The sequence below is a fragment of the Taurulus bubalis genome, assembly GCF_910589615.1.
Source record: "Taurulus bubalis genome assembly, chromosome: 4".
Lineage (NCBI taxonomy): Eukaryota > Metazoa > Chordata > Actinopteri > Perciformes > Cottidae > Taurulus > Taurulus bubalis.
Window position 1 is genome coordinate 25752430 of NC_136592.1, and position 25456 is coordinate 25777885.

At 41.2% G+C, this 25456-nt stretch overlaps 2 protein-coding genes across 2 annotated transcripts in view; both read left to right on the forward strand.

The window, feature by feature from the left end:
* neo1a (neogenin 1a) overlaps positions 1-8702 on the forward strand; it is a gene marked incomplete at both ends in the record, with an annotated part of 146129 nt that extends 137427 nt beyond the window's left edge. Inside the window, 12 exons of the mRNA XM_079217567.1 lie at positions 117-255; positions 1512-1619; positions 2258-2452; positions 3793-3825; positions 4017-4085; positions 4306-4444; positions 4626-4870; positions 5444-5536; positions 5894-6064; positions 6842-7129; positions 7829-7965; positions 8550-8702. Coding sequence (XP_079073693.1) covers positions 117-255; positions 1512-1619; positions 2258-2452; positions 3793-3825; positions 4017-4085; positions 4306-4444; positions 4626-4870; positions 5444-5536; positions 5894-6064; positions 6842-7129; positions 7829-7965; positions 8550-8702 — 1770 coding nt within the window. The remainder of the gene's footprint in view (positions 1-116; positions 256-1511; positions 1620-2257; positions 2453-3792; positions 3826-4016; positions 4086-4305; positions 4445-4625; positions 4871-5443; positions 5537-5893; positions 6065-6841; positions 7130-7828; positions 7966-8549) is intronic.
* A 3806-nt stretch (positions 8703-12508) lies between these two features.
* snx1b (sorting nexin 1b) lies at positions 12509-19072 on the forward strand (the record flags this gene model as incomplete). The annotated part of the gene is made up of 15 exons (XM_079216471.1): positions 12509-12628; positions 13543-13693; positions 14296-14429; positions 14524-14584; positions 14830-14873; positions 15009-15150; positions 15233-15311; positions 15461-15536; positions 15631-15744; positions 16048-16141; positions 16248-16453; positions 16642-16785; positions 17216-17296; positions 17669-17740; positions 17937-19072. 15 exons carry the CDS (start codon positions 12509-12511, stop codon positions 17985-17987), a joined length of 1569 nt encoding a protein of 522 aa, XP_079072597.1. The 3' UTR covers positions 17988-19072.
* Positions 19073-25456: the final 6384 nt, after the last annotated feature.

Sequence of the window (25456 nt, forward strand, 5' to 3'; positions counted from 1 at the left end):
CTTGCAAAATACTTGTGACTCCCTAGAGGCTTATTCAGTGGATTCCATCGGCACACAAATAAACTGAATTCTTGTTTATCCAGTGTGTTTTTGTGTGTTTGCCCATCCCTCCCCAGATGGCCAACACCACCAGCCTGAACCACATGGTGGTTGGTCTGAAGCCCAACACGCTCTACGAGTTCTCTGTCATGGTGACCAAAGGGCGCCGCACCAGCACGTGGAGCATGACTGCACAGGGCACCACCTTTGAGACGGGTAGGCACAAACGCGCGCACACACACACGCACATGCAGAAAACACACAACATCGGACATCATCACATAAAGACAAGAAGCAACGTGTCCAGTGTAACGAGCCTCTGTCTGGCTAGGAGTAACATCTTACTTTTTGCAGCCCAAATAGAAGGAGAGGACACGCCTGTGAACAATCAAGCTGTCCCTGTACTTTATGATTTAGTCTAAATAATCAAAAAGGTATTTATTTATGACTAGATCTCAAACTAACTGCAAGTGAAATTGAGGAAACAACATAATTGGCGAACATAATTGGAACGCTGCTCCGCTGTTCGGTGAGAGCGACTTGGACTAACCCCGCTTCCACGCAAAATGGGCAAATCGTGAATCAATAATAATCATAAGAATGCAAATTCCAGTTTTGAGTTGAAGCAAATTGTTTGTTTACATGTTTCTCTTGATTTGCAGAACCTTGGCCAGGTGTTTCATCCTGAGGAGCAAACAGAGACCTGATTCTTTTACGGGTTCAAGCTCATAAGACGAAATACATGTTTTGGTTCCTTATTCTTTTCCTGATTTATTATTCCATTCCTGTTGAACTTCATGTTACCTTTTGCGTGGCACCTCATCTGAGGGATGACGGTGAATGGATACCGTCTCCCCTGAGTCCGCTGCACCGTCTAAATTGCATAAATTGGCGTTAAAATGACTGTAATTTTAAATCCATCGGCCATTCTGTATTGAAAATGCATTGTTCAATCTAGAGTATTTGTATTCGGGCAGTGCTGCGAACTAATACTGCAGATACTAAAGTGTCGCAGCCCATAGTTCATTGTAAAGTATAACTGCTGAGCTAAAAGGAGCTTGATAAATAAAACGTGCATTCAAAACAAAACCTTATTTTCTTTGAAACGGCCTCTTTATATTTGAGGTTTAATAGACTTTAAAAAATAAATGAAAATTCTACCCAGCCAGGGGTTTGTTTCACAAGTGTACAAGTGGATTTTATCTCCAATCTTAAAACTTCAGGTCATCAGTTTTGAGGGCAGTTGAAGCACAAACAATATATACACATACATGTAGATGCATAAAATGCACACACAGTATTACAAAATATGTGCTAAGGTACACATGCAAAAACACACTCACACAGTTTACTCGTGTCGTGAAAGTTATTAATAATGTTGAATCTAAAACTATACAAAATGTTGTGCCATCTTCACCTTTTATCTGAACTAAACGGCTCTACAAATGTCCTGTCTCGATCACCTCCCACAGTTCCCAGCTCCTCCCCGAAAGACGTGACCGTGGTGAGCAAAGAGAACAAACCTCGCACCATAATAGTCAACTGGCAGCCGCCCTCGGAGGCCAATGGGAAGATCACCGGTGAGTCTGAGAGGCTCTCTTGTGTATTACATATATTGAAGTCTGACAGATATGTTTAGATATCAAAACGTTGACTTATTAGATCATATTTAAGTGGAGAAGGAGCAAAAAGATTCGGTGTTTAAAATGTACAAAGAAAATGTATTGACCTTGCTTTTATCAGATGTTTTATGAAAGAGTAATTTAGAGAGGAATCTTAAAGATTTTACTAAAAAGAGATGTTATGCATTGAATTATATTAATAGTGTGATACATGACTTTGAATGTGCAGTTTGACTTGGAAGAAGTAGCACAAAAACATCTGTTTTTGTACCCTGCATTAAAGCCACTGAATCTTAAAGGGACAGTATTTTCTCCTCTTACCTGTAGTGCTATTTATCATTCTCGACTGTTTGTGGTGTGAGTTGCTGAATGTTGGAGAGATCAGTCGTAGAGATGTCGGCCTTCTCTTCAATAGTATAGGACTATATGATACTCGGCTTTACTCAAAGCGCCCAAAAGATATACATTTGAAAAACTCAACAGAAATCTTCTCAAGATAATCCACAGACCCTGTAGTGAGAAGTTTCATGTAGGAACTGTGGGGTGAACTGTCCCTTTAACATATTTGGCTCTCTTTCAAACCCTCCCTTCTGCAGGCTATATCATCTACTACAGTACAGATGTAAACGCAGAGGTCCACGACTGGGTTATTGAACCCGTGGTGGGCAACCGCCTGACCCACCAGATCCAGGAGCTGACGCTGGACACCACCTACTACTTCAAGATCCAGGCCCGAAACTCCAAGGGCATGGGCCCTATGTCGGAGGCCGTTCATTTCCGCACCCCAAAGAGTAAGTTTGGAAATCACGGCAAGGATGTGTGGTACATACTATACTTTTAGCCCCATTTAAAAATATGTTATACCTAAAAGTATAGAATCCCAACTAAAACTTAAAGATCCGAGAGCTTTCTCTGGTGTTTCCTAAACTTTTTATTCTGGGGGCCCAGTTTTAAAATAAATGACAAAACATTGCAAACCAATTCACAACAGGCTTTATTTCTAAATCATGAGAGGGGCAAATATGTACGTAAATTAACCTTATGTTACATTGAATAGGTAAACCAGCCATTTTGAAGACATGTACCTTTTGATAAATCACAAGAGTTAGTCTCGTTCTTTTCATTCCCTCATCAGTTCATCATATAGCCTTTCCCATTAGATTAAATGTTAACAGGAGGCTACGATCGTCAGAACAACACGAACAGTCAGACGCCGTCATGTGCCTCATAGGTGAATTGCAGATATAAAAGTTGAATAAAAGACAATTGAAGAAATTCTGCTAATTTCTTTAACCGCCCTGATAAAGTCTCCTGCGACCCACCAGTGGCTCCCGACCCCATTCTGTTGTTATGACTGGTTTAGCGTTCAAGGCTCCGGCGAGTCAGCGAAATGCAACTCAGGAAGTCCAGCTGGGGTGACGGATGAATGCGTTTTCGAGGTTTTATCAAACGCACAAAACACTGACAGGATTTTACAGCCCCAAAGATATAATATCACAGCGGCAACTATTTCATTTCATCACGAGGATCACGAGTTGAACGGTTGAAATACGAGCTCCACGCAACAAAGTACCAGGTATTTGTGCTTCAGTGTATGGGATTGGCCAACGCAGCGCTTAAATACCTTCTCTAGACAAATTCTCCTGTCGAAGCTGCTGTGACAGTCTCTTAAGAGCTGAGACGGAGACGTTTCCCGAGGCTTGTCGATTGGTTGGGGATGACTGAATCGCTGCAAAGTCTGGTCAGCAAATTTGCATCCAACTCTAAATGTTAAAAGAAAAATTCCATTTCAGGTTCTGCATATATCTTATTTAGTTTTTCCATATGAATGCATATGAGCTGCATCCTTTCTGGGGCCCTTTTCACTCAGAGATGTTTAGCAGATTGTTGTACTGAAAACCAGGATGTGTTTTATTGCACTGTGTGTCGGATAATGTGTGAATCTTTCCATAGATGCTTTGCTCCTAATGTCACCGTGCCTGTAGCTCTTCTCATTCTTCTAGTTTTGCCTCTCTCCTCCTCGCGATCCCGCTCTCTCGCTTCATTTCTGTCTCCCACGCGGCTCTTTTCAGCTAACCTGTTTTTTGCTTTTTATTGTCTTTCTCTCCCTGCTCTCCTTTGGCCTGTTAAGCCGAGTCCTCTGACAAAATGGCTAATGACCAAGGTAAACTCCCCCCTCTACACTTTCTTTCACTTGCTGACTCTGCAGATTACCATCTTCTGGGCTGATGAAAACTAAAATCTATCAGTGCTTGTAGAAGAAAAAATGCAGATGGTTGTGTGTCCCGTGAATGTTTAGACAGCGGCTTAAATGTGACCTTTCAGTAAAACGTTTTTTTTTTCATTTTGAATCAGCCTCAAATCTTCCACCGAAGCAGGGGCCTTCGGGCAACCAGCATCCACAGGACCCGAGAACTGCAGTTGGTAAGATTTTCCTCCCACCCCGCCGCCTTTACCAGAACATGTTCAGCGCTCATCTCTATTGTGTCTCTATTCTCTCAACGGTTCTTTTAAAAACCAGTAATGTTTTTGGTTGTGTTCTTATTTTTGCTGTAGTTGAATGTGACTTGTTCCCCTACCCGTGTCTTTTTTAAAGAGTTATTTAATAATGTCTCTAGTCTAATCAAATCCTCCTTCTCTTGAGGTAAATCAGGTATGGGAGGCAACAGCGAAGGTCACATCCTGGTCATTGTCATCATCATCTCAGTGGGAGCCTTCACCATCATCGTGGTGGTGGTTGGGGCCTTCCTGTGCACACGGCGCACCACGTCGCACCAGAAAAAGTAGGAGGCTCAGTCGCACCTTCCGGTCCTCCTTTTTGTTTCACAGTTCTCCGTGTTCTTCCTAAAATACATCTCCTCCCTCTTCTATTACTCATCCTTACTCAGCCCCCTCCTGTGTGCCCTCTTGCTCGTCCTTCTCTGTGTGTCCTTCACCTTTTGACCTCTGTGTTCTCTCCTGCAGAAAGCGAGCGGCCTCGAAGTCCTCCAACGGCTCCCACAAATACAAAGGGAACTCCAAAGACCTGAAGCCACCTGATCTTTGGATTCACCACGAGAGGCTGGAGCTGAAGCCTATGGACAAGTCGCCAGATCCCAACCCGGTCATGACCGAAACGCCCATCCCCCGCACCTCGCAGGACATCACGCCGGCTGATAGCGGCCTGGACAGCAACCCCCACCTGCAGCAGCGGCGCAACTCCTACCGTGGTCAGTCTCGCCCGAGGGGTGGACGACTTCCAATTTAATGTTATAGGAAAGAGATCAAAGTGAAATGGCACCCTCGCTGCTGGAGCTTACATGCATAATAACACAGAGCAAACTTCCCGAGTTTGGCTGGCAGACAGGAAAAGTATTTTTGGGAGGTTTCTTTTTCAGGCAGGAAATGTGTTAATAACTTCAGATTTGCTTCTAGGGGGGATGACTGCAGAAGTGCCGGACAGATTGGGGTGGTGTTTTTGTTTCACTTGTGTTTGGTGTTGTTTTCTGTGGTTATCATGCAAGAAACATTTCATGCTTTTCATACATAATGTCTATCATGTGTGTCATCTTGGCAGTGCTGCCAATACTACAACTTTCAGCGAGTGCAGTAAATCCACTCAGTTTAATTAGGTCGTAGCTAAAGAATGCTGAGTGTGATGATGAAATTTTAGAAATGCAATTTTAAAAACCCAAATGACGTCAAACTAATGAAGGATCCGGAGGTCTACGTGACGAATTATTCACACAGAATAACAGAGTAGGAGCTCTTTCTGATTGGCTGGTTTCCACCGTACCTTTTAGGCCACGAGTCAGAGGACAGCATGTCTACACTAGCAGGCCGACGAGGGATGAGGCCTAAAATGATGATGCCTTTTGACGCTCAGCCTCCTCAGCGTAAGTGTGTGTGTTTTGTGAGAGTGATAACTGAGCCATAATCAGATAACGGATAGCGAGCAGTCGGTTTTGTATTTTTTTGTATAAAATATGTTAGAGCGCAAAGATTTTTTAACAAATTACCAATTTTCAAATCCATGTCATGCTGTTGTTTGTCTAACCGAGGGAACAAATCCATGTCGTGCGCCGACAAAATATTAATTTGTATGTGACAGACGGACAATATTCAAGTGTGTTTATTACAGTCGACTGCATGTGTGTTTCGTCAGCATTACTTACACGTCCTTCATCATTATTCCATCTGGTTGAACATCTCGTCCCGTGTGTTTATGTATCCATGTCCATTTCCATTCACAGCTGTGATTAGTGCTCACCCCATCCATTCCCTCGATAACCATCACCACCATTATCACATGGGCAGCCTGGCATCGCCAACACGCAGCTACCTCTACCACCAGGGCGGCGGGCACCCCCGCCCGCACGTCTGCGCCTCCTCCATCTCTCATCTAGACAGGGTGGACTCCACAGGTGAGACTCTTCTGCCACCTGCTGGACAGCAGGAGAGACGCACAGGAGGAGGCTCATGTTCATTAATTGATTTAGCAGTTGCTCATTCATTCACATGCGGCTGCCATCTTGTTGGTTCATATTTTATTTTTCCAAAGTGTTACTAACCACTCCTCTATGACCTCCCTGCCTTCTGATTGGCTCTCTTCTTCTCACCTCCACTTTGACTAAAGTAAAGCAAACTTTACCAGCAGTCAGGCAGCCAAAGATTTAAACTGTTTGCTGTTGTTGAACTTTGAAATGTTCAGTTGACAAAAGATATGGATTATTATTTTGATTGTTGCCTAATCATTTTGCTTCTTCTAAGTAAACAAGTAAAAAATAGTATATATAATAGTATACAATAGTTTCAGTTCAGTCAATCGTTTGGCCCGTCAGCCCAGGCGGATGTATTGAAATAGCTCATTTTGTCCAAAACTCAAAAGATATTTGGTTAACTGTCACTAATAAACCTTGCAAATTTACATTTGAGAAGCTGCAAAAAATGACTGTTCGTTTTTTTGCTACTTGTTATCAAGACAATTTTCTGCTGATTAAATTTACTTATCGTTTCAGCTCTAGTGCATTAAACTCTTGTTGCAAAAAGTGGATGAAACCTTTAAAAAAAAAAAAAAAGACAGAAAACACACTTCACATATTACAACATTAATATTGGAAGTTTTCAGCATCAGACAGGTAGACATCATCTCCCATGTGAGAGTCAAAGTTGTAAACCCATCTGCTCATCCCCCCCTCCAGAGTCGGTGAGGAACACCCCCAGTTCGGAGCCCCTCCCTCCAGCCGCCGCCTCCTCCCAGGCCTCCTGCCCCTCGGAGATCATGGCCGACCCCGAGGGCAGCTACCACGGCTCCACCACCACCGAGGAGGAGCCCAGCTACTCCAGCAACCTGCCGCCCCACCGCTCGGCCCACCCGCACGCCCACGCCCACCCGCTCAAGAGCTTCGGCGTGCCCTCGATCCCGACCACCGGCCATCCGACGTTCGAGTCGCCGGCCCTGCCCAGCACCCCCCTGCTCGCTCAGACCGGTAAGCACAAACGCTCAACAGAGATGCCATCGATTTTATTTCATTCGAAATATATATTTTCATCTGCATCCAGAATTTGATACTCTCTTCAGTTGATTTGTAATTGTCTGTTGATCCAGATATTTAAGGAAAAAAAGTCCTAAAAAAAGTATGATTAAAAAGTTTCACAATAAGTAAATATTGTGACACACTTCTTCCCCAGTCTGGCACTCAGCTCAAAGCCCATTGGTTAGTTTTATGTTTTAGACAAATATTACTCAAACTAAAGTAAATAACATTTCACGGTGACAATTTTTTCGCTGTGGATTAATAAACATCTGATGTTCTAGTGGGTTACTTACTGCAGCAGAACGATTCATGTGGGACTGAGTCCAAACTGTGTGTGTGTGTGTGTGTGTGTGTGTGTGTGTTCATGGTGATGAGGAACCATGTCATGCACATACAATGCTCGTTCGTCGTGATCATTTTCATCCTTCATGTTGGTGTTTTAGTGGGATTTTTGTTGATAAGACTTGTGGGAATCTAGTTTGGAAAAAAGACTAAAACATATTCACATCACGCGTCAATGTGACGGATAAATGTGGATGAACTACAACAGCAGACGGGGGACTCGAGGTTCATGTATTCACTCTCCATTTCACTGTCATGTGTGGCCTTCACTCACTGTTGTGTGCGTTTGTGTGCATTTGTCATGTTCAGGGCCTCCTACTCACCCCCATGTTGTTAAAACAGCCTCTATCGGAACACTAGGAAGGACTCGAAACCCGATGGTCGTCACGGTGCCCAACGCCCCCGATGTGCCAGAGACCAGCAAGATGCTGGAAGACGTCGACAGCGTGAGTACAGTGCCCCGCGCTGGCTGCTCCTAGCAATGCAGCCAGTCCCTGCCACAATGGTTGCCGAATTTTTGATATTCTAGTCTTTGTCTTTTTAGAGTCACACAATCACGCTCCTTCCAAATTCATGTTTTCTTTGGGCACTGGATTATACAGTTACTTTCCACTGGACATTGGGTTTTAACCACATTTTCTGTATGTTCTTTCTCTCTTTTTGTTATTCTTTCAAACTTCAATCTCACCATTTTATTGTCGGCTGGCTTTTTATCAACTCATTTAACTTCTAACGCCTGATCGTAACACAACCCATAACTGGAATGTTTTTTGTTTTCACCGTTTATTCTTTTCTCCTAATCCTTAACTGGCTGTTGGCCTGTTGGCTTCTCTTTTGGATGTTTTGCTTTTGTCTGCTGCATATTTTTTGCTTTTGTTTTTTGCTACCCTTCAGTCCCATTTATCCCCCACCCCCCCACCCCAGCTCGCCTCACCCCACCCATATGACTCCCCCATCCTCTATTAAAGATCCCTGACTGACCCTCTCCTCCTCTCCTTTCTTCTCCTCCCTCCTCCCTCCTTCCTTCCAGGTGCTTGCCTCCCTCCCCCCCTGCCCCTCCCCCGCCCCTCGCAGTAACCCTGTTCCTCTCCCTCAGAGCTACGAGCCCGACGAGCTGACCGAGGAGATGGCCCACCTCGAGGGCCTCATGAAGGACCTGAACGCCATCACCACAGCGCCATGAGCATGCACACACACACACACACACACACACACACACACACACACACACACACACACACACACACACACACACACACACACTCTCTCTCACCGTCATCCACACGTACACGCAGAAAGACGCACACTCTAAAGTCAAACAAACACGCCCAAACATGAACCTTGGGAGCCCAGAGGCTGGTGGACACAAAATGGCGTCTTGTGCCCAAGAAAAACTCTCACGTCCCCCTGCAGAGAAAAAAAAACAAACCACAAAAACAAACTCCAGACTGAAACTTCGGAACCTTTTTTTCGGCTTTCCTTGCTCAGTCTCAGGAAGGAGTTTGCCATGAGAGGGAAAGGAAAAGTGACGCGCTTCATCTTTTTATGAAGAACCGTTCTCAGAGACGATGAACTTCAAAACATTGGGTCGCTTTCAACCGGAAGATTGTGAATTCTCTTCTCGGCAAGAAGACGTGCGGTCGGGTGTTTTTGTTTCGCGGCGAACGTTTTCGGCGGTTGATTCAATGTCAAGTCAAAAGGAGAAAGTCCAAAAATATGCTGGTTTTGATGTTGGTGCTCATGCGGCGCAGTCTACACACAGTGTTTGTTTGATTAGTGTTTTCTTTGTGCATTTTGTATATCTATTGGGCCGTTTCAGTGAAGTGAACATTGGATATCAGCCCCCCGCCCCTCTCTTTACAAGCCTACATTATCCATAAACGTTGTTTTTACCCCCTTGTGTCTTATATTGTGCCATGACTTTTTATTATTTTCTATGTTATTGTATTATTTGTTTTACACACATATCCTTATAAAAATGTACATATGTTGTGTGTGTTTTTATTTTTATTTTTTAAACTGCCTCATTCTTTTGATGTTTCCCATTTGTTTCATTATTATTATTTTGGGATTGAAAGTGGGATTCCAAGCGAGTCCTGAAGCTCAGTTTTCATATAAAAAAAAGGGGGAGAGAAGCCTGATGTGTTTTCCTGTACATTCTTCTCTGGCATTGTGTCGCCTCCTTTGTACATTAAAGCGTCTTCTTTCTCAGTCTTCTGTTTGTCGTGGGAGCTCCGTTTTTTTAAAAAGCCTTACCAACGTGTTTGTATGCGGGAAACGTACAAAACATACAAGCTTCTCTGTAGTCCTGTGGGACTCGACAGTCTCTCCTCACAGGTCAGGGGTATCAAGAGGACTCAGGGCGCTGACACTCACATGGCACCCAGTCAGTCAATCAATCAATCAATCAGTCAGTCATTCACCTGCAACAGACGAGTTATCTTTTATACGAGAAGTTCGATCGAATGTGTGTGTCGTTTCCAAAAACCAATATTTGGTTTCAGGCGTGCGTACCGCAGAACCACGTGTGCGTTTTCCCACAGCGGCATGTGTTTGCTGTTTATTAGTTTTTTTTCCCCCCTTTGCTGTTTTTTATCCTGGTTCTTTTACAAAAGATGGCCGTTTGAATGGGACTCCCAGATTTCATTTTTTTTTACATGGTAGTTTTTGTATGAAGAAGAAAAAACAAAGCTTGTTGTAAACCCAAATCCGATGTGAAAGGAAGAAGAAAAAAAAAGTTCATCTAAGAAACTAGTTTTTCATCACACTCTTACCCAAAGAAATTTGTCATTTGCAATCATAGTAATTTGTTCTACTTTTGTGAATACCATGTTTCTCATAAATGTACATCGTCATGAATGTCAATATAACTGTAAGAGATTTTAACTATGGATTCAAACGAGGAACAAGTTTTGGGGAAAACATGATTGAAAACAAAAGGGGGGAGAAAAAGGACCGGACTCCATTTGGGAAATAATCTATTGAGTTGTAAACAGTTGAACCTGTATTGCACTTTTTCACAATTTTTGAAAAGTACATTTCTTACATATCTTGTGTTTTAAATATCAAACGCTGTTTGTGTAACGTAGTGTCCTAGGTAAGCAGCAGGCAGCTGGTCTTGTTTTTTATGTTCATTATTTTTTTTTTTTGCCTTCAGAAATGAAATGGATTTAAGCAGCCGAGTTGTTTATTTTGCAGCTCATGATGAGGAATTATGTCGTTGCTTGTTAATGTACAGAGCTTTCTCTGCTTTCTGTAGAAAAAAAAATCTGTGGCTTTTTAAAAAAATGTTGGAAAAAAAAGTTTGGAAAAAAATGTTTTTTTATTGGCGCTCCTATACATTGTGTATACAAACTATTATGAATACTAACAAAGTAAATGTTTCTGCTCGTCTTCTTTTCATCCAACATGATCAGGATAGGCATTAAGAGCAGTGATGGAATGTAACCAAGTACATTTACTCAAGTAGTACTATTTTATGGTACTTGAGTATTTCCATGTCATGCTATTTATACTTCTACTTCACAGCATTCTTTTTTTTAACAATAGTTACTTTGCATTTTCAGATTATTTATAGAATAAATATGAATCAACTAATAGATTATGATGTATTATTGTAGATTAAGTTACCTTGCCGTTTATAAAGTAGTTTGAATTCGCTTCACCTTTACTAGCTGCAACATTATGCGTACACATTAATGCAGCATTATTATCCAGACATATGATTCTGAAATGCAGGACTTTTACTTGAGTATTGTCACACTGGTGCTACTTTTACTTTACGATCAGAGTATTTCTTCCACCACTGCTGTAGTGTAAATAAATGGGTCGTTCTTAAGTCAAACACAAAATCTACAGTATATTCTGCACAGTTACACACACACTCTTGATTACACTGACATTTAAAAAAAGAAACGCTGACATTGACAACGGAGTTCAATAAACAAAGATTTCTGGGAAATGCTGCAATGATCAACTGACGGTAAAACAAAAGAGTCCAGTTTACAAAACATGTTTTGTTTCACTAGTTGGATGCATGTGGCATCCTGTTGTATCATGCGAGTGGTTAGACGATACACACGGGGCTTTTGTCCTCCATATAGTCTCGCCCCCATTTTAACTTCATAGTCTCTGTAAATTGTTTTGTTTTCAATAATAAGCTATCTTTTGTAGATAGAGATATTTGGTCAATTCAGGGAAGTTGCAGAGAAACACTTTGTCTGTGAATGAAGGTTAATTATGGAAAGAAAATAGAAATACTGTCTTCTCTCATTCCTAAATTTACATTTGAGAGCTGCAAAGAGCTGTAAATCCAGAGAACATCCGTCTTCGCAGCCAAGGAACTATAAAGGCAAACAAATCAGTGTGCCTTCCTCCTCTGATTTTCAGCATCTGAACATGTTTATCAAAGTGTTAACCTCAATTTTCAGTCACACATTAAGATGTTTTCACACAAATACAAACTCACCTAACATCAGCTCAGAAACAATTACAATCCAAACTTTGACAGAGATATTTATGAAAAAAAGGAAAACACTTTGATATCCAGCTAGATAAATGTGTTACAGCAGCAGAAGAAACAGACCAGATAAAACAAAAAAGATTAGGGCAGAATAAATGGGGGAAAAATAAGTAAAACTACACCATTGAGAACAAAAATAACAAGCTATATGTCTTAAGTAATTACAATTTTACATTCATATTTCTGTATTTTTTCCTATATTGCCCTTTCCTAAAGTTCTAGGTGTTGTGTCATAGAGCTTCTCCAGAATGTGAGGAATAAAGTTGTGACCCTTTATGTTTTTACTAAAGGTTGTCCGATTTAAATATGAATAACTAAATATTATATAAACATATAAAAGCGTTTAAATTATGAACTCCGTCTGTGAAACTAAATCGAGTTCTCAGGCGACCAGCAGGTGTCGCTGCAGCCGTTTCCTCTTCTCTTCGACGTCCGCTACGTCATCACTCCCTCTCACAACACGGAATATGGCGGCCAGCTCGGATCGAATTCCTCCTCCTTTCCCTGACACGGAGGAGCCGGGAGCCGGGCCGTGTGACATGGCAGATGGGGACAGCGACGAAGGAGAGAACATATTCGTTAATAACGTGCGTTTACAGCTCATTCTTATTTATTTTGTGGTGATATTTGCATTGTGAGTGAACGAGGCAGGAGTCAGCCTCTTTATCTGATCTGACCTGCATCCATGGCAGCCAACACAAACTGGCAGCCAACTGACGGAGGAAGGCGAGAAACTAGGTCATGTTTAGTGTCGAAAAGAAAGTTAGCCAAAGTTCGTTTGAGCAGAAATTGAGCAGTTTTCAGCCGTAACTATTAACATTATGCGTTGACTTTAGCCTCTTTTTCGTGGCCTGCCCTTGTGCTTAACTAACGTAACGTGACATCATCTACTGTCCCCTCTTGTGTTTGTGTCTCTAGTAAGGGAAGAAGTATTCTTATAACAGCTAAGTTAGGTTACTTCATTTACGTAAAAGTACTAGCTACACGTATTATCAGCTAAATCTATTTACGGGGTCAAAAGTAACGTGATGTCATTTCTCTAATGTCACCACTTGTGTTTGTGTATCGAATGAGGGAAGAAGTATTCATATACTTCACTTCCTTAAAAGTATTATCAGTCAAATATACTTAAGGTGTCAAAAGTAAAAGTAACGTGACTCTTTATGCAGTATGAAGCCTTTCCACAGTATATTATTATAGAATGTTATTCAGTTTTTCTCACCAACCAAATCATGTAAGATAATTTTAACATCTTATTATAGTTCCATTGTTTATTCCTGAGTAGATAAGTAGTCATGTGTTTTTATTTTAATTTTAAAACGTAATTATACGTATCAAATACATGTAGTGGAGTAAAAAGTATAAAGTGGGACAAAAAGAATAGACTCAAGTTAAGTACAAACACCTTAAATGAGTAATGCGTTGCACATGCAGTAATGGAGTAAGTGTACTTAGTTACGTTCCACCTCTGGTATTTAATGCGTGTCCTTCCTTTCTGCAGAGCAACCCTGTGGCTGTGAGTCGAGGAGTCTCTCAGCCGGATAATGTGAATGAGCAGCCTCCAGATCTGTTCGGTGAGGAGGAGGTGGCCGGCAGCACCAGAGCCAAATCCAACGGAGTTCACTCTGACGATGACAACGACCTGTTTGCTGGTTAGGAGACATTTTCTGCCCATTTTTATCCCACTTCCTATAAATTCGCAGAGCTTCGGTCATGTGAGATGGTTTATTACGTGTCTAAGTATTTTAATCCCGATTGTAAAGGGGCATTCCTCTGCTTTAACTCACTAATCAATTATTGGAGTAATCATTTTAGAAATAGCTTGGCGACTGCAAATGTGTAACGGTGAGACTGCGTTACAAGCGTTGGGTGTGGAGTTTTAAAGATGTGCTCGGCAGAGGAACTCTAATTAAATATATTTTTGAGTTGCAATATAGGAAAAGGAAGGATCTAGTGTTGACCCCTATACACGGAACATAAAGTCAGGATATCTCTGCGTCTGCTGCATCAGTATAAAACAATATGTAGTGAGTAAATAATACAAATCTCTGACATATCCTTTATTATTCCTAAATTCACAAAATGCATCAGTCATCACTCGTGTACACGGAACCTGCAGCCTTTCTACAGGACGGTAATAACTCAGCAGTGCACTGTTCTGGATGAATCGGGTACATTTTAGTCGCCTGTGTTTCTTTTTCTTTCTGAATGAAGGGAGTCATATACAATACTAAAACGTCTTCTCCTTCCCCAGAGGCACACGTGAAGCTGAGTGCGGACACGCTCGGCAGCTCTGGGCGGAAGGAGCTCTCCAAATCCTCTGGCCCTCCTCCATCTTCCTCCTTCACTCAGGGCCCTGCAGCCATGCAGCCCACCTCCATGGAGCAGGTACGGCTGAGCCGCGCTTCCTTTTTTAAAAGCAGTTCATTTCATGCACGTTTTCTGTGATGGCTAATAGTTGTGTTTTTCTCCTCAATTACAGTTGGAAGAGGACAAGGATAGTTTTGATATAGATGTTGCCGTCACCAACCCTGAGAAAGTTGGTCAGTCTCTTTATTTTCTTTATCACACTATCTGTTTGTTAAAACTATAATACAGCTATCTGTAATTCCCAGTTTATTCAGATGTTACTTTTTGGGAAGTAGTTGATGAATTATAGCACTGTATAGTTTAAACTTTTATGGTTATGTCTCATTTTTAGTAATCTCAATACTTTAAATGCACTGACATTAATTTCAGACTGATTTCTCATTAATTCAATTTATCTCTAATGTTTCTGTCCTACTAGGAGATGGCATGAATGCATATGTGGCCTTCAAAGTATCCACCAGGGTCTGTAAAAAAGCTTGTGTTGATACTTATATCTTGTGTTTTATTTAAAAAATGTTTACATGGCTCTTAAATCTGTCTCAATTTTCACTGCTGTTTTTAGTTTTCAAAGTTTTGTGTCCCTGTCTCTACTCTCAGACCTCGTTGGCCATGTTCAGGAGTAAAGTCTTCTCTGTGAGGAGGCGTTACAGTGACTTCCTGGGTCTTTACGAGAAGCTGTCTGTCAAGCAGTCGCTCCACGGCTGCATCATTCCACCACCACCTGAGAAAAATGTCGTAGGTGGGTTTTAAGCATGTGCTCTGCTTGTTTTTGTATATCTTTTTGTGTGTGTCCCTTTTGGTGACTCATCTGGAACCAACAGGAATGACCAAAATGAAGGTGGGAATGGACGACCCGTCCTCAGTAGAGTTTGTGGAGAGAAGAAGAGCAGCTCTGGAGAGGCAAGCATCCATCCATGTTTCACACAGTGATGTTATTAATGAGATGATAACTAACATTCGTATTTCTACACATGCCCATTATTTTATGTGTCAACCTTTTGGGGACTATTACTTCTTACTCACTTTATCTTGCTGTGTCTTTTCTGTAGATATCTTCAGAGAGTAGTGTCTCACCCATCGTTACTACAAGATCCTGACGTCCGTGAGTTCTTGGAGAGAGAGGAGGTGGGTTTTTCAGGATATAAAAAGATTCTCCTTTTGTAACTAGCTGGATAATGACTTTTGATTCCTGGGAATGACTTGCTCTGTGTGTTTTCAGCTACCCAGAGCAGTGAGCACCCAGGCGCTGAGTGGAGCTGGCTTCCTCAAAATGATCAATAAGGCATCATATGCTGTCAACAAGATGACCATCAAGATGAATGAGTCAGACACTGTGAGGGGAATCCAGATCAAGTGTTTTCAGGAGACCGTTGTGCATGTGGCCCTTCATATAGAGATACATTAAATGATGTTGTCATATAATTAGACAAGTCCATTGTTGGATAAACTTTGATGGATATAATAGCTGAGTAAACACAATACCAGTAAATGGCACTATTGTAGAAATGCATAAACACAGGGAATGTTCTTCAGTATTTTATCTCTCTTTCTAGAAATTATAGCAGGACAAACAAACTATTGTATACATGATGAGGTTGTTTTGGTGTATTTTATTATTTATTATTATCGGTCTCAGTGGTTTGAGGACAAGTTCCAGGAGGTGGAGAACGAGGAGCAGGAGTTGAGGAAGCTTCAGGTGATGGTCGACTCCCTTGTCAACCACAGGAAGGGTGAGCTACACACTTTTTTTCAACAAAGGAAACAGACGAGTACCGTCCAGCTCCCCTGGTCTTTTAGGGTGAAACAAGTAGACTGAATACGCCTTCTGTTTCCCAGAGCTGTGTGGGAGCACGGCAGTGTTTGCCAAAAGTATGGCCATGTTGGGAAACTCTGAGGACAACACGGCCCTGTCGCGGGCCCTGTCCCAGCTGGCGGAGGTGGAGGACAAGATGGAGCAGCTGCATCACGAGCAGGCAGCCAGCGACTTCTTCATCTTAGCAGAGCTGCTGGCCGACTACGTCCGCCTGCTGGGTGCTATGCGCGTAAGCTCATCGCTGCAGAACGGTAGTTTTACAGTAATAGAGATTATTTAGGAGCTGTGAAGAGCAAATCTCGAGTCGTTCCTGATACCGGGACGAAGTGGAAGATGTTGCATTTTGTCAGAAGCAACACAAGGGCGGCGGTGTCTCTAGTCCAGGCTGTCTGTTTGACAAGTGTCGGATGTCCACAGGGGTGTTTTGACCAGCGAGTGCGGGCGTGGCAGCAATGGCAGGAGGCTCAGAGCACGCTGCAGAAGAAGAGGGAGGCCGAGGCCAAGCTGCTGTGGGCCAACAAGCCGGACAAACTGCAGCAGGCCAAAGACGAGATCACCGAGGTAACGGACACGGTTCCCCAATGGTCATATTCAACCCGTTAGTTACAGTGAACCAGGCAGCAAATAGCTCCATTTAGAGTTGTGCTAATAGATATATTGATATTTAAAAATATCTGTTTAATATGAATCCCGTTCTCAACCATGTAGAATCACCATCACAACTCCGACAACGGTGTACCTACATACCTGTTGTATTATGTGCCGTCAGTTCTTTATTTTCAGTAAAAGTGTTTCCCATTTCTTTATAGATGTTTTCAGATTAGATACATTACTGTATTTGTGGATACGGACATCCTGTCTGACAAAAACAGCAGCTAATTGTTTTTCTTTAAAGGAATATTAATCATGTTCTTGTATCACATGCTGGAAAATATCAGGACATTAATGATTTAGTGATCGTTTTTGTTTTCCTCCTCACGTTTGTGCTCAGTGGGAGGCGAGGGTGACTCAGTACGAGAGAGATTTCGACAGGATTAGCATGACTGTACGCAAGGAGGTTATCAGGTTTGAGGTATGTTTATGTTTCTAGAATTGTTATAAAAGGTGAGAAGTTTGTCAGTGGATCACTGTCGCACAAAAAAAGCTATTTTTATCCGAAATTGTAATGGGACGATAAAACCTCAAGATCTCATCTTTCCAGATTCGACAATTAAACTGGTCTTCTGAGGTGTCGCATAGACTTTTAATTCCGGTGTGAGATGCGATCTGATATTTATATTTTTAAACTTTAAAAACATTGTTTTTTAATTTTCTTTTGAATGTGTATTTCATATAATGACCCTGACGAATGGCACAATATTACTATTAGACCATCAGGCTATTTTCCCTCTCCGTGCACTTTGAAAGCAGATGAACACTTTTGTCAACACGTTTGTCTTTTCAGAAAGAAAAAGCCAAGGACTTCAGGAGCCAGCTAGTCAAATATCTGGATGCAATGCTGCAGTCTGGAGAACGGGTAAACATTCAACTACATCAAGTATTATCTTCATCACATACACTTTACTTTGTGCGCTTCACTTCATTCATGGCTACTAACGTGTTCCTTTACGATAAACATATGAATTACTTTTAAATGAGTATTTATTAAAATATTGAGTGATCACAACACATTTTAACTCGCTTTTTTCCCTCTTGTTCTGATTCTATTCCAGCTTGTAAAGTGTTGGGAGACGTTCCTGCCAGAGGCAAAGGCAATAGCTTAATGAAGAGGGAGACACTTTTTTTAGGACCCTAACTGCCTTTTTCGAACACTTTACCTCTTGACCACAAACTGAGAGGACAGTTTCGAAACACACAAGAAACTTCCATCCATTTTTTTTCTCCTTTTTTGAATCAGTGTATTCTCTTATCTTGTACAGTTCTTTGATATGATAAACTGTGACAAAAAACAATGACATAACGTTTCTTTGGCGGAATTCCTTGTTTTATGTTCTTGACTGAAAGATGGTATAAAGCAGGAGATTAACCTGGTCGTGATATTTGTGAAAATGTATTTATGTTTCTCGCCTAAACCAGTATATTAAGGTGTTCACACTAAGGTACTGCCCTTGAGTAACATTGTCTATAGTTTACATTAGAAGATAGACGTATGTAAATCATTCCAGCCTCTAACAGCTTTATGAATGCTTGTCAGATAATGTTTTGATGCACTAAAATGCATTGTGCAGTTGGAAAAGCTGTTGTTTTGTTTGTATTTACTAAAACACCACTATTGATGACTGAGGTAATTTACATGGAGTATTGGCACAATATTAGTGTATCACATATTCGGTCATAGAAGTTATGTGAAAACTCAAAGACGTGACAGGGTTACAGGCAGAGTCAGAGTTGTTACAACATTTTTGAAGGAAACTTACAGTGAGTGCAGGTTGAAAAAATGCAATCACCGATTTGTTGGTGTTTTCTACGATGATGTATTTGTTCAAATTGTGTTTATTCTAGTAATCAATTATTTTCCACAACAGTTTCAAGTACTTAACTCCAAAGTAACTCGTCGGCCCGAAAATGACTTGACATTCATGTACACATGTGCAGTACTTGAATTGTACAACTACTGTCCGATATTATTAGTAACCACACATTTTTTGATAAATTGATTAAATGGTCACGGAAAAGCACAGACATTCACTTATTTTCCTATTCAGCATTTGTAGGTGTAGTTTTTCTGTTATGTCATCTTTACGTGAGAATGTGCTTTATTTTTATAACCACTTTTCATTGGCACACACATTTTCCTGGAAATGCAAAACAGGTAGATGTACAAAATAAATATGATTGGCTAAGCTTTGGTGACTGGTTTAATGTTTTCTTGTTTTTTGTCCCGTTTCAGTTCATTATCATGGTTGAATTACAAAACTATGGGCCTTTTTGTCAATCATTTCAGAATAATTTTGAAAATTGACAGTCTTTTTTTTCTTATGGATTCAATGCTTTTAAATTTACTATTGTGTTCCCTCCTTCAGCGATGGATACTAAACCTAACAAACATTTACTTAAATTTAAATCTTCCAGGTGGCCACTTTAAAGCACTGTAATTGGTAAAAACTACGACTGGACCAGAGTACTTTGTTCATGCCATAGAAACGTCCACGTATTATACTTGCACTCTCCGACACTATGATTAATTGTGTATGGCATAGGGAATATTTTGTTAAAGCAGAACTATTCTGTGGTCATTTATTTGTCTAATAAAAAAGTGGCTTGCGGCACATAAAAACCTGCTCAGGGAAAAATATGAATTAGAACATGTCCATGACTGCATCTGCTAGTCAGGTCAAAAGCTACAACATCGCTACGAAGTGGACTTTGACATTAGATTGTTCTGTCAGCTGCTGTTTCCAAGGTCAAGAATGAACTTTTGAGGCTCGATTTTTAAATTGCGTGGTATTGTCAGAATATCAAAGGACTCATGGCGATCAGGAGTAAAAAGACAAATGTGATCAGGACATCTTAAATTAGTAATTTATGTTACTTCTCTAGGCAACAATATGAAATTTATTTATATATATATATATACATATATATATATATATATATATATATATATATATATATATATATTACACATATATATGTGTGTGTGGTCTATAGTTCTAGCCAATCACACCAACAATGACCATAAAGTAATGACAAGACAAATAAATGATCCAGTTTCTATTCTTTATCACAGAATTAAAACAAATACTTTAAGGTGAACCACTTTTGCTTGTTTTGCAGAGGAACTTGTGCACAACCCTCCTTGACGTAACATCAGGTGTGACGGTACAATAATGTGTGTGTCCCGTATCAGTCCTGACCCGGACGTGTGCGTCGCGAAGCGGGCGGTGCCGTTTTTTGTTTTTTTTACTACATCCGGTATGTTTCGAACCTTTTCAACGAGAGCAGCGAAGAATGGAGCGAGCAGCTAACGACGCTCCGCCGTTAGCGTGAAAACATCAGCCACAACAAGTAACAACCGCAAAACAAAAAAGACCTTCAAGTGAAGCCGCCTGCCCGCCCACCTCCCCCCTCACGCGGGGCAGACGTTGTACGTTTCGGGCGTGACAAAAAAAACCCACCAAAGCTGTGTCCTGCTCCTCGTCTGGATATTGAAATCACAGAGAAGGTGAGAACGTGGTGTTTGTGTGAACGTTCGACTGTGAGCCGTTGGTTGTTAAGCTAATATTTCCGTTGCTAACGGAGCTAATTTCCTTGTTGCGCTCCGTACAGCTGTCACCTAGCCGTCAGTTGGTGTTAGCTAAGGCGTTGACACCCAGCAGGGAGTGAGGGGGGTGCTTTATCTACTGTCTCTTAACTAAACATATCTATTAAAACAAAATGTCTGTGTCGCGATGATTGTGAGAATATATGTGACACTGGAGCAGCTCAGCGACGTCCGGCCAACGTTAGCTTCGTGGCCGGTTTGTCAGGGTTCCTGATGAGCTAACTCGGCTAGCGGTTAGTTAATCGATGTGACCGTCACTAATGTTGGGCTTTGTCCGCGAGACGTCGGCGTACAAACCGCCAGCTCGCTTCCTTGTTTTGATTTTTACTGGAGCAGAGCGGGTCCGCCTTGATCATTCTTTTATATATTAGCCTCTGTTGCCTCTACGAAACACCTCACGTACAAAGTGTTGTCTCTGCTAAACGGATGCAGAAGAGGGGATATGAAATTAATTCACGTTTACGTGTAGGCCCTTTCCCCCCTCAGTCACATAGTTGTATTGAAGCGAACTGCTGCAAGTTATTGTGATTATTATTTTAGTTAGGAGTGATTTAAATGCCTCAATTCACCTTGTCCTCGCTCAGCTGCATATATGGCTTATTGTTGAATCAATAGAGTGACCAGTTACCTCCTTCATCTGGTAAAATAATTGGTTGGGGTCATTTCCCACTGAAGACCACAGTGCAAAACCACTTCTGAAGTCATTTTTAGTGAATTATTAGTAGCTGGGCATGTACCCATCGTCCTTAACCATGTGTGCAGTTAATGACTACTTACTCAAAGTAAGCTATAAGTTGTCTTTTCAGAAAAAAAATGCACACTTCTGCTGATCATGCAATATATGTACGATTTGTTTTTGTAGATCAAACTCTTAGATGGAGTTAGATCGTCTTGGATGTGGTTGCACAGCCATGTGCGTATTTGTATTGTTCTCTGTGAGTCAGTGAAGAAGGAAGACTGTGGGTAATCTAAATTCCCCCCAGTTATAGTTCATGAGAGCGGGCTTTAAGGAGAGAGAGAGGCAGCTGTTAGCTGGCACTGCCACAGTAGGAGTCTGCACTATTGGCAGACCCCCCTCTCGGGCTGATCTTTCTGCTGAAGGTTAATCACTCCACTCAAGAGTCTTTATGTTTCAGTAAAAATGAAAAGATGTCAACAGATAAGTCACATTTAATAGATGCTAATCAGCTGGAAGCATCGCTGTGTTCTCCAGATATTCTGACAGGCACATTTATGGACTAATCAAGGTTTTAAATACATTTTTCAATGCTACATGAGTGTGTTGCTGAAGGGAAATATACCAGTGAATGGTGCTGGGTTTGAAAACCAGCTATTAACCAATTGCATCAACTTTCTTGAACTCTTAAAACATGTTTAGTTTCTCATTACCAGCAACATTGGAAAAACCCTTTTGCCTCTTTTCATCAGTCAGGCTTGCTGTTTGGCGTTGTGCCAGTGATTAGACAGTAAACAGTGTAAGTGTCTTGTTTTGATGCTTTCTTGTCATTGCACAGGGATATTGTAAGTCACAGGACTGTGAAAACAGTACTGTCATGATGCCTTCTTTTTGGATTTCTGTAAACACGGAAATCCCTGCTTCATTATCTCCAGTGAGGCTAGGACATTAAATACGCTGACGCATGTTTTCAGCTGAGAGAATAGTGGTGATGTGACACAGATGTGAGATCAACAGAACGTATTGATTGTAGTCACGGCCCCTCAATCTAGCAAGTCTCGTCAGTAATATGACACATTTCTTCTTCATGAAGAATGAGTTTCACTCAAAGGTGTAACGCAGCTTGACTTGAACAGTGTGTTTATTGGTAATCATAAGCGGTGGTATTATTGCATGGATTTTGTTGTTTGTGGCCACAGTTTTAAGAATGTAAACCATGTCTTCCATTCAATGTGAAATAGGTTCATTAATCAATGCGCTGAATGATGTTACTATTACCTGAGCAGCCATGAAGGCCATGTCAGAGTAATGAAATGCCTTAATGCAAATGAGCACTGTATCAAACATCAGGCGGTGCCCTCATGAATCTTTACCGTCAAACAAGCAGCTGCAGTTACCGCTTCTCTACTCAAGTCCAGGGCGAAACCCGACGAAGGTTTCCACTTTGAAACTCGGCGATGACATTCAGAACGCAGAGCAACAACTGCACACGACCTCTCCGCTTTTCTCCAACCGCCCAAGTTTTGCTCGTTCACTCACGTGGCGACGGAGGGGGATGTGAATCAATTCTGCATCGTCGGATTCCTGGTAGTCATGCAGCTCTGTCAATATCAATTCCCTTTATTAGTGCCTGCACACTGCTGACACCAAGACGTTCTAATGTGATATCCTAACCATATTAGAAAGGAAATGTTTTTGTATGCATGCACAGATGTAAAATGCAACATTTGCAGAAAAATGTCAAGCCTGGCAAAACCAAAATATACCACATGTAAGGATTTGTTAACAATGCATGTTGTCAAAAAACAATTTGGAACGAAAAGGGTTAATAAGCTAAAGCTGTAATGGGAACTGTATTGATAATAATCATTTCATGTCCTTCTCCTTGTGAGAAACAACATTACTTTAATAGGATGCCAAACGGTGTGTATCCTCAAACACATCCTCTTTTATCAGGAGACGTGGCGCCTCCGCAGGGATTAAGGCCAGGGATTCCCCACGTTGCAACCAAACCGAAGGAGCCATTTGTAGAGACCACAGAACGTTTAACAGTCCAGTGGGTTTCTTGTTCTTCTTTATTAATTAGGCAGTCGACTGAATTTAAACAGACCTACCCCATGTATTATGTAAGTCTACTTTACACACACAATGTGACCAAATCTACACGGGCATCCTCTAAAATAATGCAATCCACCACAACAACACTGCTGTGTATTGTCCTATAATAATATAGAGTTGCAGTTTAATCTGAAATTTGAATATATTTACAAAATGCATTAGTTATTGCTGGGCTATAATGGTGGATTGCATTACAGTTGAATAATAATAATAATAATAATAATAATCAGCACATGGCACGTGTGTGCATTAATATCCAGGACATGATGCATAAAGAGCAAAATAAAACCAAGGGGCTCATCACAGAATATAGTGTGATACGCCTTTGTAATTAATGGTTGTGGAGGTTTTGCTGCCATATATAGAGGCCAGTATGAATTCATTTGGTGTCCCTCTTAATGTTTATTTTCCTGTCCTGCTCCTCCGGTAAGGCATGTCTGGACATGTTTCAATTGCAATGTGGCTGTGGTGATCTTACTAGCGATACAATTTCCAAATGCATAAAACAGCCAAAGAAACTGTACACTCAGTTTTGTGATATTGTTAGAATGTTCAAATATTGTTATATTCTCTTCATCAAAATTTTACCTTTTTAAAAACACCTTTTTATAGTAAAGTTGGGATATAATTTGCTCCAAATGAACTGGACTAAAACGGCATTATCATCCATAACAAGAAACTTGTCTCAAAACAAAAGATTTTAATATAGCGTAGACTTTAGCGCCAGTTTTAAAATATTTGATCGGCCTTGATTTACACAATAACAAATGGCAAATGTGACCAGTTAGAATCAATCACGCATCTCTCCCCTTTTCAAAATAAAATGCCCCCTCTCAAATAATGTGAAATATTACAACCTTATTGAATCGTATTATTGTCGTAACCATTTTTAAAATAAACTGAGTCAAAGCTGTGTTTTGCAGTATTACGAGGCCAGCTGTGTGTGTGTGTGGGTTTTGTGTGTTGTGTGTGTGTGTGTGTGTGTGTGTCGTCCTGCGTCCACCACGGCGTTTGTGTGTGCAGATGGTCTTCAATCAGGAGAAACACCTCGCCGGGCTAATCTAAACACTGCTGCGCCCGGGATCGGAGCGGCCTACAAAATGATTATTTGCACAATGGAAACTGTTGCATCTTGCCGTTTGTCGCAAACCTGTTTTATTGCCCTGTTGTTCCGTTCATGCTTTTATGTAATAGCAACAGTGAACAGTTGCCCTTGAGAGCAAACTAGCCGTCTTTGATGCTGAGATCTGTGCAGGCAATACTGAGCATGAGTCATCCGGAAGCCCACACACAAATACTTTTCAGCAGCAGCCTTTCCATGCTCAGGAATCACATCGTTGTCATGAAAACATTAGTGGCTGTTGTTTTTTAATTGAAAGCAGAAAAAGTTGTTTTTTAATGGGAAACGGTACCTTTTCTTTCTTTTTTTTGGTTATGCATTTTATGGCCATATAATTAGTTTAACTGGATATCTGCCTGATTTTTACGGGCAACATTTTGTCTGCAGCTTGCTTCAGTACGGCAACTTGCAGAATAGGAAGTCCCCAAAGAGGCCTGGAAGCAAGAAACATCATATGTCTTGTTCTGTAGTGATATCATGTTATTCACCGAACTTCCTTTTTAGTTGTATAGTCCCAGATTAATATCTGCGTAATTTTTGCCCGTGGTAGAAGGAGGTTCGTCTGTGTACTTGACGAGATCCGACCCGTGTCCATAAAGTTAAGCCGCGGTGCCTTTGCTAACAGACGTAGCTTTATGTAATTGTTTACATAATATTCCCTGCTGACATGGTCTGCCAGGCTTTAGCTGTGGGTGGTGGAGAGTCTTCGATGCCTTCGTGATCACAAACTATGACTTTGAGGTTTGTGTTGATGCTCAAACTATTTACTGGTGCTTTCTGTGACCACTGTGACTTGATGACTTATCTCTTTAGCTCAGCAAGCGCTGTTCCAGTAAGCCAGGCCTGTCCTCATTTAGCCTTTGTTACAGTGAGCGTGTCGATGACTCGTTACTACCTTCAAATGTGAGTTAAACTCGCAATCTCATGGTGAAATCTTAAATTGATTGATGTGATCGTTAAAATGTAATTTAAAACGCTCAAGTAAAACATGTTTCATATCACTACTTACTGCATTTTTTTCCCCCACATAATATTAACCACAGTGAAAGTTAAA